The sequence below is a fragment of the Zonotrichia leucophrys genome, chromosome 9 (assembly GCF_028769735.1).
Source record: "Zonotrichia leucophrys gambelii isolate GWCS_2022_RI chromosome 9, RI_Zleu_2.0, whole genome shotgun sequence".
Classification (NCBI taxonomy): Eukaryota; Metazoa; Chordata; class Aves; order Passeriformes; family Passerellidae; genus Zonotrichia; species Zonotrichia leucophrys.
This window is the reverse complement of record NC_088179.1, coordinates 16,737,806-16,750,627: the sequence shown is the minus strand read 5'-3', so window position 1 is coordinate 16,750,627 and position 12,822 is coordinate 16,737,806. Positions and strand designations below refer to the sequence as shown.

The 12,822-nt window shown below is 50.1% G+C and overlaps 1 protein-coding gene across 4 annotated transcripts in view; it reads left to right on the top strand.

Moving 5' to 3' along the window:
- The first annotated feature begins 11,118 nt into the window (after nucleotides 1-11,118).
- ABCC5 (ATP binding cassette subfamily C member 5) overlaps nucleotides 11,119-12,822 on the top strand; it is a 66,829-nt gene continuing 65,125 nt past the window's right edge. Inside the window, exons 1-2 of one of the 4 annotated variants that reach the window (XM_064720689.1) lie at nucleotides 11,119-11,246; nucleotides 12,446-12,620. In XM_064720689.1, the coding sequence (XP_064576759.1) occupies nucleotides 12,492-12,620 (129 nt within the window). In that variant the 5' untranslated portion in view covers nucleotides 11,119-11,246; nucleotides 12,446-12,491. Of the gene's footprint in view, nucleotides 11,247-11,761; nucleotides 11,873-12,445; nucleotides 12,621-12,822 lie in introns of those variants that run through there. The other 3 variants (XM_064720685.1, XM_064720684.1, XM_064720686.1) reach the window with 3 other exon arrangements.

The window sequence follows — 12,822 nt, the reverse complement described above, 5'->3', positions numbered from 1 at the left end:
GAGGAGGAGTCCATCCCTCTGCCTTCTCCCTGCTGCTGGCCCCAGATGCATCATTTCAGGAAGGAGACAGCTCTGCTTCCCACTGCCTGGTCTGCCAGAAGTGAGGGGGAGCTTTGATCAAGGCACCATTATCTGTGCTCTGATCGCTGCCTTTCCTGCAAGGCCCTGTTCAGAGGAGAGGGCACATTTCCTTTAACCCTTCTCTCCCTGCCAGCCTGGAGCTCCACAAGAGAGGCACATTTATTAGAACTTTCAGCCCAAAGGGCCTCACATTTCTAAGGAAGTCTGGGAACTGAGTGATGTTTACTAACTGTGCCTTTTCAAGGATCCATTCAGTTGTTCATGCACCCAGGGTTTTGGTTTAGAAAATCTTTGTGCTGAGGCTGCCTACAGATCTAATTAATAGAGAGAATGAAGGCAAACTTTCTCAGGGGAACTCAGTGGCCCCCTTCCACCACATCAAAGCTGCTGAGAGATCACGTTATCTTGACAGATGTTGTATACTACAGATCTGGTTACTGAACTTATGTTTCCCATGGACTCATTCCAACACTTCTTTTAATTTGTCAGGGATATATTTCAAAGTGCAACATGCATATGGTTGCAGAAAAGTTGAAGGAAGTTGCTGATTAATGACCTTTTTCCTAATAGTGTAGATGTGGTTGTTCCAGCTGTAGTAGATACCAAGGAAAGGTAATACACTGGAAAAGATAAAGTATCTTAGACTAAAGATTATTTTTTTCTGCTTCTTCCAAGTCAAAGCAATTAATAATGCTATAACACAATGTGCTCAGCCATGTGAGGAGAGTCTATACCTAAGATACATGGAGGAATTCATCTCAGTGCTCCCATCACTTTTCTGTCACATCAGTGGGAGTATTAGGCACAGGCAGCTGGGACGTTTTTTCTCTGGGAACAGCTTTCCAGTCTCCCCTTGTCTGCAGCTCTCTCATTTCAGTGCTGGCTTGGGTGCCCTAAACAGATGTGTTATATCTACTTCTTTTCACCCTTTTGGAATCAACCACAATCTGAAGCACTGGTGATACCACCAATCACAAGCTTCGACACCTGCTGCCTTATAGTTATCTAAATTGTTTCTTGTCACAAACCTGAGATGAAATGAAATTATGATCTCCACCAGGTAGGAATACCCCCCCTCCTCAGAATTCAGACAGCTGCTGACCCAGCCAGACTTGATGAATGCTGTCAGAGCCAGTCTGGATTGCCTCTGGGGCTGTCTGTCCCCACTGGAGGGCCTCCACTTCCAAGGAGGGACTCCAGACAGGACTGCAGTGCCAATACTATATATGGGAATAAACACACTTAGCAAGACCATAATACTCAGCTTTGATCCCTGGTCCTTAGAGATAACAACAGCTCTGACCCCTGCAGTTCAGGGAGTAACAACCTCTTGGGAAGGGGCATCTGTAAAAACCTGGCTTGGACTTTGAAAGGATGTTTGCAATGACATAAGTGCAAAAGAGGGTAAAGGTAAGCCCAAGGTACCATGACTGCAGTAACTTATCCGTGCTGATGCAAGAAGAGAGCCCAGAGCTCTAAGTGAACAGGCAGGGCCCAGCTCTTCCCCCCACAGCTGGATGGTGCAGGGATTCTCCCTGCAGAGACATTACCCAGGCCTACTCTTACCTACAGGTGACACAGGTGTTCAGCCAGAAACTTGATCTAAATCCTATCTCTGCCTGCAGCCAGGACATCAGAGTGTTATCTGATTGATCTGATAAATACCTGCAGTAAAATCTGTTTCACACCATCTCTGTGCATCACTGCAAACACGTTGAGGAAACAGAAAGGTGACAAATGAACACTGAGATTTGAACTTAGTTTAGACCAGACTGTAGCCACAGTAAGTGCACTGCAGAGTGCAGACTCTGGCTCTTTTAAAGGCAGAGGAGGCAGCAGTAGGATTCACAAAAGCTGTACAATGCTGGAGCTCATTTTTCCCACCCACATGAGGAGCTGCTGTATTTTCAAGTCAGAAGCAGCGGTGATTGATGGTACATGTGCCTCACTTCAACAAGGAGCTGGGTCTGAATTGTGTATGTTTCTTTAGTTCAAACTATTCAATCTTTTGTGTTTAACAAGAAGCCAGAGGCTGCTCCCTCATGGGGAGGATCTTCTGCCCAGCAGTGGTTTGAGACCTTGCTCTGCTTTTCATACACTGACTCTCTTTTGCCTCTATCACGTGGTTCCCAGCAGTCACACATTTCTTAGGAGAAGGAGCTGAGCCACAATTTGGAGATGTGGTACAGTTGTGGTCACATAACAAGCTGCTGACCACCCCAAGAATTCACCACTGTCTCCCTGCTCTCACCCTCTAATTGCATTCTGGAGGAGGAGGTCCTGATGCTTCAAGGGCTTTACATCCCTCAGCTCCCACGTGCTGCACTCCCAATACTGGGGAGAGGGCAGGGGGAGTCTGGGCTATTTTCTGGTTGTCAGTATTAGGCTGTTTGTTATTCTAAGTGTTGTGGGGCTGTGCTTTGAATTAACCAGGCTGCAAGCCCTTGAGCTGATTCCACTCCTCAAGCACTGTTCTCATCCCTGCTGGGAGGGTTCCTGTCCTCCCAAGTCGTGATGGAGAGCAGCACACAGCAGCTGGAGTGCTTTGTTTCCAGTTGACCTAAGCCATGATTACACAGGGGGCTTTTCCTATTTGTAGCTCAGAACAGCTGGGGGACTGTCCCTGCCTGCAGCACATGGGACAGGCACATGACATGGCTCTGTGTGGCAAAACAAACCCACACCAGACATACGCCTTCCTTTTCAGGCATTTCTGCTGCCTCAACAGCCTCTAAGTTTCAGACTGGCCAGTATTTCCTTCTGGGGGATCTTCACTGCAGGCTCCACCATGGCTAACCCAGGCTGTTGCCTAGGCTTTTCCCAAATTTTTTGGTGTCCCCCAATGACCATCCCCATGGTCCCACTAGGTGAAGCAATGAGAGGAGATTTGAACAAGTGCCATGGCCACCCAGACTGAGACCCAGCCTCCTTGCACTGTGGCTCTAATCCACAGCTCAGGGGCCAAGAGTCCACCAGGACGCAGTACACCCAGTACACTCATCCACCCCTCACCGTGCCAGTCCCACACAACTGCTGTAGGGGCTGGGGTTAGCAACGCTAACAAAGGGGAGCATGGGGCTCCTGAGGAGCCTGGGGGCTGTGACAGCAGTGTAGGGTGGCTGTTGGTGCTCAGGCAGCCCTTCCTGAGGAAGCAAAAGCAATTAGATCAGCAAAACAAGATGTACTCAGGGGGGTTGTCTGAGGAGCCCCCATGAAACCTTGTACTCTTTCTGGGAAGGGAAAGCAGGAGACAACTGTCTCTTCGGCTTTCTCCCCCAGCAGCAGAACAGAGCAAGTCTCCCAAGCCCTGACCGTTACTCACTGCTCCCTGGAGTTCCCATCATCTTGCTTTCTGAACGCAGAACTGCCTGCCTTCCCCTGCAGCCCCAAGCAGGAGTTTCCAAAAAACCCCAACTTCTTGCCCCCATTATCCCAGGGTGCAGCCAGGCCAGTCTGGGGCTTGGCCACCCTGAGAGCTGGGAGAGCCCAGTCCCAGCTGCAGCAGCAGGGACAGAGCTGTGTTTGACCTGCAGCTTCCCCTTTTTCCCAGTTTTCAGCTGCAGAGCGACAATCCCAGAGGCCCAAAGCTCTCTGACCTTGGCTGTCCTCATTTGCTTCTAAAACTGGCTGATCACACTGGCGAGCTCCAAAATTGGCATCCCAGACGGCCTTTTCTCCACCACGTGGGATTCCATGCACCGCCAGGGGCTCCCAGGATTTTTAATTATTTTTCTCCTTTTTTTGAAGCCTTTTTCATTCATGCTGTTTATGCTGTTTCCAATGGGACAAGGTGGCCCTCTCCCTACAGGCTGTTGGCTGTGTGCTTGCTCAGGCTGGCTCATCCTTCCCATGCACCTCAGAGGGACACCTGAGAGCATGTAGGCAAACACAAGCTGGCTGTATTTCCACTATGGAAAAGCCCCGGGGATTTAGGACACATGAGGAAACAGAGACCTTGTCTCCAGTAGTAGTGGCAGTCCCTGTAGTACCTTTTCCCATATGTAATGACCAATTGAGCTGCCATCAACAAGCAGAGGATGAGAACAGGTGGTGAGAGAGCTGATGGCACCTCTGAACCGTGTCCTGGGGGAGGAGAGAGCAGCAGAGGAAGGTGTTGGATGGCACTGCTCTGCAGCATCCCCAAGACCCTTTGCTGGTAGGGTCACATGGCAACAAATAGGAGATGGGGAGGATTTGGGGTAATGGGAGTGAAGACATGGCTAGTGGCAAGCTCCTCATCTGCTGGAAGGTGAAAGAGGTGATGTCTGTCCACGTCTGATTTGCAGTTCATGAACCAGGAGCTGCTCAGAGGAGCTGCAGTGTTGTGGGTGCTGGCAGAGAGAGCAGCAGGAGGCAGCACTTTGCACTTTTACACAGGGCTGTCACTGCTGCATCCACACATCGCTGTTCCACGGTACATGCTGATGGTGCCCATTCAGCGGGCTCTGCACAGCCATGTAAGCAGCCAACAAAAGGAAACCCACATCCCAATACTGGCCAGCCAAATGACCTTGGGCTGTGCCTGGCTCTGCTCTGTCCATGCAGCTGGAAGCAGTGACACTTTCACCTCAGTGCACCCACAGCTTTGTTTTCACAGAGGCAGAGGAGGGGTGGACAGAGGGTATTTTGCCCTGGCAGCAGACTGTGACCTTGTCCCTGGGAGCCAGTGGGAAGGTCATGCTGTGTCATGCTCTGGCCACCAGCTCTGGGTTTTGTGCTGTTTACACCAGTTCCTCCTGCCACAGCCTACGTATCACCCCAGCCATGGCTGCTTGGCCAACCCAAAAACTGTTTCAAGAAAGCAAACTGAACTGAACATAGCATTCTGATCTGGCTGCTTCCCTTTTCCATGCCCTGGCTTGGAGACAGTCCTGGGCTGCTTTTGGAGAGGGGTTAGAGGAGCTTTTCCTTGCGTGCCTCAGGCTAACCAAAGGCACTGCTGCACATCTGCAGACCATGGGAAATGAACCAGGGGTCCAGCTGAAAGGACCTAACCCCTAAAGCCAGAGTGGTATAGTTAGAATGCATCCCAGCCCGTTAATGCTCATCCAGACACATCTACAGCTTTTTTATCACAGCACTGTTTGTCCTTTCCACTAATTTCATCAAATAACCAGCCACACAACACAGTCTGCTGTGCCAGTGAGAGCAGGCAGGCTCCAGCCTGACCCAAGCTGCTGGCTTCTATCGATTACTCATTAGCCGTGGGTGTGGTGCAAGGCGTAGGAATCACAAAACTTGCTACCCGTGTAGGTCTGCACCAGCTTCTGGTCCCTGGGCAGTGCTTTGCCCTTGAATTGATCTTGTCCTTTGAATTATCAGGTTTACAGAAGAAAAATCGAACAATCAGTCCAGGTATGAACTGCCTTGAACTGGTTTTCTGCACTGGATTACACTTCAGACTTTGCAACAGCTTTAAAACCTTCTGGCTTTTCCCTGTAAGAAAAACCAGTTCTGAATAAGTTGCTGCTAATTGTGTTGGAAGGGTTTTATTTGTAGCCCACTCTCCCAAAACCCAAAGAAAGCATCATATGAAATATGATACTTGTTCAGTGCTTTCTCCTCCTGACCTGAATGATGAATTACAAACAAATTTAATCTGTGTGATACAGCACAGCATTGCACCTTTTACTTCTGCACTTTCACAAGCATAAATGCTGCAGAAAGAGGGCAGGATGATCAAAACCTGAAAAAAGAAAAATAACACCATGAGATATTTGTTGCAAAAGCATGGCTATTTGTAGAAGCTATTGAGAACAAGAGTAAAACACCGTTAGCTTGGCTAGGAGGGTTCATCCTCCCACATGAACTGATGGGAAGGCCATGGGTGGTACTGCTGTAGCCTGGAGTGATATCTCTGCTTGGATCAGCTTAGGAGCCTCATCCTCTCAAACATAATCACAATGTGAACGCCCACACTACCAACAGCTTTGCACAAACATCAGGCAAGTACAGTTTTTTTCCAGGAAAGCCAAATGCACAGGTATATTAAGATATTAATGAACTCCTTCTGCTAAAACAGGTCAAGAGGAAAGAGAAAGATTCCTGTTTTCTCTAGTTCCAAATACATCATATCCCTCTTGAGAATTTTTCTGGGGAAAGGGTGGGGAAATAATAGCTCTCCAGTGTGCTGTGTGAGCTGGCCCTCACTCTCACCAGTTTCTGATCAGCAACACAGATTGTTCAGCACTGAACCAACAGAAAGCACATGAACTTCAATGCCTGGATGAGTCATTTGCAGAGCTGTAAGCACAATGAAACTGCAGTAATGAAAAAGTGAGAGCTCAGAGAGTGCCCATTCTGTGAAGCGAGGGATGCCTGTGGTGTTGATTAGGTCTTGAGCATCCCACAAAGTCCTGTGCCTCACATGCCCTGACAATCAGAGCAGTTGCATGGAAAATGCTGAGTTCCAGGAAATGTTTGGATTGTGGCGCTGGGTCTTTAGTGCTGCAAGTGTGCTAACCCCTCTGTGCAGCTGTGACTGAGATGGGGGAAAGGTTTTGGTACCACATCCATGTAGGGAGATTATCAGCCCCATGCTGTGCATTTGGATGGAACCAGGTAGGCATGAATGTGTATGGTTGGTGTATGCATAGTCTTGTAGACAAGTACCCACGTGCAGCAGACAGGGAGATGCCTGGCACAGCATGGACAGTTGTGTCTATCCAGGTGTTGCTACAGGCAGCTTGGAGGGCAGTGCTCGTGATCCTCTTCAGACCAATGCAGAAGGATATTTAGGAAGACTCTGATGGTAGCAGGACTAAATATGTGGAGGGAGTATTTGTACCTCTAGTTCTTCAATTGCAAGCCATGATCAAACCCATTAGATATCATAACTTTACTTGAATTAAAAGCAATAGTACCCAATTCTTGCTGTAACAATAATGACCTATTGTGCAATGTTATTAATGATTATTAACGTCATTGTTTGCAGGAAACTGGACTGTGGTTTTCACATGATAAACCAGCCCACTGATGTCCCCAAATTGTCTGTTTTCTAGTGAGATTGGAAAGGGGAATAATTGAGCAAGCCATAGCAGTCTGTGACAGCCCTGCTGCAAGTACCACATTGACTTCTGCCCCTCTCCCTGTCTCCACAATGGGATGTTAACTCTGTAGCCTAAGTATGATGGATTAAGAATGACTATCCTCAGTGATCTTGTTGATGCTTTTGCTACAAAAATTTTCTTTCCTCTGGAACTGTGAAAGTGGATACAAGGTACAAAGGAAAATGAATAGCAATGTCTCTTTGCCCTCCAGTTGTTGGCAATTTATACCTACCTATGTGGGCAGCTTGTTTTAATCTGCCGACATGGATTGGTGGCTCATGTGGCCCATCTGAGGATAAGTTATTATTTTTCAGAAGAGTGACGTGAAGTAGTTGCAGTGCAATGGGAAAATTTTCGGACTGCTCTGGGAGCTCACAATCCTGAACAGGCTGTGTGTGGGAGGAAGACTTGGACATGATGGACAATAAAAGACTGGCCACTGCACAGGGATAGAGAATCATGAACAAGCTGATAATGCAGTCTATTCAGACCTCCCTATTTCTGGGCTTGTTACTGTTTGCAGTGCTACAGGCTAAATTTGGTCATGGGACTTCTACTTGAGCTGTCCAATTAATCTGTGAGTTCTGCACTTCATGGCTAAGAGCTCTGATCAGCAAGAGAGTAGAAAACCACTAGCAAGCATAACAACTGTCAGCATGCTCATCAGGAGGGACATGCTCAGGAAACTCATGCTGAAAATGCAAGTGTCAGCACCCTGCACCAAGCATCCCAGCAGGGAAGAGTAAGCAGATCATGTCCTCTGCATATGAGGTACATAGGAAAGGGGATTTGGGAGAGGGGGAAGGACTGCTCTTCCCAGGGTCCAGATTTGTGTCAAAGCATGACACCTCCTTCAGCACATAAGAAATTCTCTGCTTCCTAGTCCTGTGTGTAACAGGGTTTTTCATGGCTGGTCTTAATTGCAATGATGTGAACCCAAACACTGAGCACTGAGTGCAGCCATGCTCCTCAAGCTCAGATGTCCTGAGAAGTCTGTTTTCATCCAGGGTTCAGCTCAGTTTATTCACCTGGGCAGTACCTGCTCCAGTTCCCCAAAAGGCAGAAGCAGGTCCTCAGGTCCTACAGGGAAGATGTAATAGGAGAGACAGATGAATAAAGACCAACACTCCCACAAACTGAACCTTGGTTTTCCTGATCAATCTGGAGATGCTCCATTTTCTGCTCCAATGGCTCAAATCAATTTTTTTCAAGCATTGCTTTATGTTTGTTGCTGATGGTTGTTTTGGTTTGGAGGGGAGCAGCTCCTGGACACGTCTAAGAAAATGAATTGTCAGATGTTGCCTCCTCGCCCTGGTCTGCAGGCCTTGGCTTTGAAGCTGCTGCTGGCTCTTTGGTCTGGCTCTGCTTTTCTTTTGCAGTCAGGTCTGATTACAGCAAATCCCAGATCTTGAATCAGGGCAAGTTTTAATACTGTACAGGCCTTGTTTATGTAACAGCTCCCATCCCTCAGGGATGAATCCAGGACTCGCAGCACTAAAAGCATTAGCTGCTGCCACTGGAGCTAAAGATGTAACTCTGGCTGGTAGCACCAGTACATTTATAGCCTTTAGAACAAATGCTGGAGGAGACTTGTGACACACTAAAAAGTGGGTTATGCCTACTTAAGCATTTCATCCCACCACTGTACTCAGGGAGAATGTACTCGTAGGACCACAGGTGTGAAAATCCTCCTGATGCTGCTGCCAGCCCATTGCCCAGAGCTAGTCTGAGTAGAGTGTACACTTCATTACTTACCAGCAGTGTTCTACTAGCACTCATGTCCTCCCTTTTGCTCTCAGATCTCTTTCAGTACTGGAAAAATAGAGGACAGAACAAGTGTAGGCAGGGCTCTGGCTCCCTTGGCTTAAACAACAGTCTCTGCTCATCTTTCTGAACTCATTTTGTAATGACTTTGGCATTATGGAGGTTTATATTCTTCTTCCTTTACAGGCATGTGATGCAGAGCCTTTGGGCTTCAACATGTCAGCAGCTCAAAAAACAGCCAGCCACCTCCAAAAAGCAGCTCTGTTTGCCTCCACAGCTCAGGGCCCAAAGACATGCTCACACTCAGAACTCAATTTCAGGTCAACACCCAAAAATACCCATGATTCACCTTAAAGATTTAACACAGCTCAATTTTCCCCATCATCCCTTCTTTGTCCTTTCTGTTTATGCTGTTTAACTACACTGCTCAGTATCTGGACATCTACTTACCCCTACATTCCAGAGTGTTTGGTGCAAACAAACATCAGTTTAATGACTGTTCAGGGATTTACTGTAAATTGCCTCCTGGCTTCCATTCTAAAATCCACATTTTGATGGGACACAGCATTATAAAGCATGAAGTGCACCTTGAGAGTCTTCCCCAACAAAATGCCAGTCTAGCCTGAAACTGCATGATTGTGATTGTGCATGATTTCCCTGTCTGGGGAAGAGATTGCAGAAAAATGCAGTAGTTACAGTGACATTTGTTCTTGGCTCCTGTATCTGGGCAAGGTATGTCTGTCTGTCAGTTCCCCTGTCCCAAAATGTCAAGAGCACCTGCAATAGAGCTGATTCTAATTTTTTCCAGAAATAGAGTCAGAGATCTGCAGGGTGTGTGACCATGTGTGTCAGGGAGCTCTACAGGGATTCTTTGGTACCTTAAGGCTGTCCTTGTTACTTGCACAGTGACACCTTTTACCTTTACCTCTGGCTTGGGGGCTTGGAGGGAATATTCTGGTCCACTTTTATTTCCAGATTCCCATCTCCCTCATTTACCTGAGTTCATTTCAGCATTTCTATCAAATTGACTCTCACAAACATTCCTGACAGGAGAGCAAGGACTGCGGTGCAAACAGGCACTCGTTACATAAACCACTTAAATGAGACATCAGCCAAATCTGGCTGGTGGAAGGAGGATGTCAGCTGAGGACAGGGTATTTAAACGCAGCAGAGGAGAAGCTACAGCTCAGGGTTTGTTAAGGATATTTACAGCCCTTTGTGAGAGGAAACGCAGCTGTGTCCATCTCCTTCAGTGGCTCCCCTGAGGCGGGGGCTGGACGCCCTGTGTCACTCTTTGGGGCGAGCAGGGCTGCTGGCCCTTAGCCACCACCACACCGGGACACACAGCCGCAGCCTCCATCCCTTCCAGCCGCCAAAGCTTGGCTGCGAAAGCCCTGGGACAAGTTCCCCGTCCCTTTAGGTGGTCTGAGGGAGCTGGAAGGGCACAGCTGGGGCTTGGCAAGGGAGCCGTGCCCGGCTCCTTGGGGAGCGCGTCGCAGGCCTGCGGCAGCGGCTGCGGGGGCACGGCCGCTGCGCGCAGTAGCCGCTGCTGACCGCGGCCCCGGCCGAGGTTAAGCCCCAGATAAGGGCACGGAGCACTTTCCCCGGCCGAGGGGCTGTAGATAACCGGCAGCGAGTGACAGGCTGCTGCGAGCCGGCCGGGAGGGGCGGACACCGAGGCCGCAGCCGCTGCTGTGTCCGCCACACCGGGCAGCGCCCTGCGGCACCCCCGCTGCCGGGAGGGAACCGAGACACCGCTCGCCCTCTCCAGCACCGAGCCAGCCCTTCGGCTCTGCGGGCGGTGTCCGAAAAGAGTGGACCCCGATTCCTCCCACGGGCACTGGCTCGGTGGAAGGACTCGTCTTTCCCGCACTGCACGGTACCGCCCGGTACGGCACGGCTCAGCAGGTACTGCGTTGTGCTGCGTTGCGTTACACTGCACTGCATTGCATTGCGCTGCTGCCCTCCCGAGCGGCGAGGAGCGCGGAGGCACGGTGCCCCGGTGCGCCCGCCCCGCCGCAGGGCCGCCCCGGCGGGCGGCGAACGTTCCAGACCCCCCACGCTGCGGCAGCGGCGGCGGGACGGGGCTGGGCGGGGCGCGGCGGGGCGGGGGCGCGGCCAAACGGAGCCGGCCCGCGCGGGGTCTTGAGGGAAATGTAGTTTACTATCAGCAGTGAATGAGTGCCTAGGTCTGAGGAGCGGACTACATCTCCCGTGGGGCACCAGGAAGGAGCGGCCGCCGCAGCGCCCGCCCGCAAGCGCAGTGGGGACGCCGGAACCGCTATAAGCGGCGTTGTTTGGGTTCGCGGCCGCGGAGCGGAGAAGCTGCGGCGGGGCTGTCGGCGGGCGGAGGTGAGTGCGGCTGGTGCCGGGGACGGGCGAGCCTTGGTGTGGTGAGGAGGCGGCTTTGCTGTCCTCTCTCCTGTCAGGAGCTCGGCCGAGCAGCCCCCTCAGCTCGCCCCCGGTGACGGGGCTGCGCGGTGCCCTCTCCCGCCGCGCTCTGTCCCGCCCCGGCTGCAGCCGGGCGCACCTGTCCCTGGGCGGGGCGGCTCCCGTGCTTGCGGCAGTGCGGCGGAGACACGGGGGGGCCGGGGGAGAGCGGAGGGGGCTCCCCCGGGCTGCGGGGGGGTGTCCGGCCGGGGGGCTGTCCCGCATCCCCGCCGCGGGCGGGGCGCGGAGCCCGCGGTGCAGCATCCCCGCCCCGCGGTGCTCTCGGCGGGGAGAGATGAGAGATGCTGCAGCGGCGGAGCCCTGGCAGCCCCGCGCAGCCCGGCAGAGCCGCTGGTGCAGTCTGACCACAGTAGCGCAGCCAGGCGTCTCCCATCGCCTTAGTTGCAGGCGGGTGGCAGAATGCGATAAAACTGAGTTGTAAAACAGGGTCTCGCAGAGGGGAGTGATTTTTGTCTTCCAGGCTCTGGTTCTCCTTCTGACCTTTCAGTGCAGTTTGATAGACTGGGTGGAAACCTGCAGCACTGAAGGTGTGACTCATTCCTGTGCATGTCTGTACTTAATTATAGCTCAAGCCTATGGAGTAAGTGAGCAATGCTGTGGAAAAGGGACACAGTTTTCTCCAGAGTGTTTCTACTGACTAATGTTATTAAGTGATCTCTCCAGAGAGATTGGTTTTGCAAAACTTTGTACCAATAAATTATTGTATATATGTAATTTCAAACTCTTTACAAAAGATTTTGGGTATTTGGTCTTCCCAGGTGAGTTTCTCACGGTTTCAGCTAAATGCTGTAGCTATTGCTTTAATCTGTCAGATTGCATAATTGTATTTCAGAGATCTAAGGGAGGAACTATGACAGCACTCTAGCGCATTGAGGATCATTGTACTATTTGATTACCTCAGGGTATGTTTAAACTAGTTCATGAGAAGTTAGTCTTGCATGGACTTTGAAAGCCACGTTATTACGGTGCTGTTGTAATATAACTCATTTACTATTGCGTATTGATTTTGATTCTGAAAATTAACTTTAAAAATAGGTGACTAAAAGGAACTGGTGTATTGGGCACGGCACATAATGAAGGGGAATTTAATTGTTTTTCAGATCCTTGAGGTGAAAGCACACGTGTAAACCCTGGCGTTTACAGAAGATGAAAGACATCGACATAGGAAAAGAGTACATTATACCCAGTCCTGGGTATAGGAGTGTGAGGGAGAGAGCTGACTCGGTGCAGCATGAAGAGCAGGAAGAGCCTAGTTTTCAGCATTCTAAACTTAAGGTCAGTTTCTTTTTCATTGTTTATTTTGCATTCTTTATGCTTATTAAATTGCATGCAGCAGCCTTTTTGCTGTGCTAGCTGTATATAGATTTGCTGCATTGAAGGTCAATAATGAGTATTGCCTATTGTGTGGAAGAGGTCATTCCAAAGGGTGCTGTAGCTATTTTGATACCAGGTCTTAGCACTTACTAAGCATTTTTCA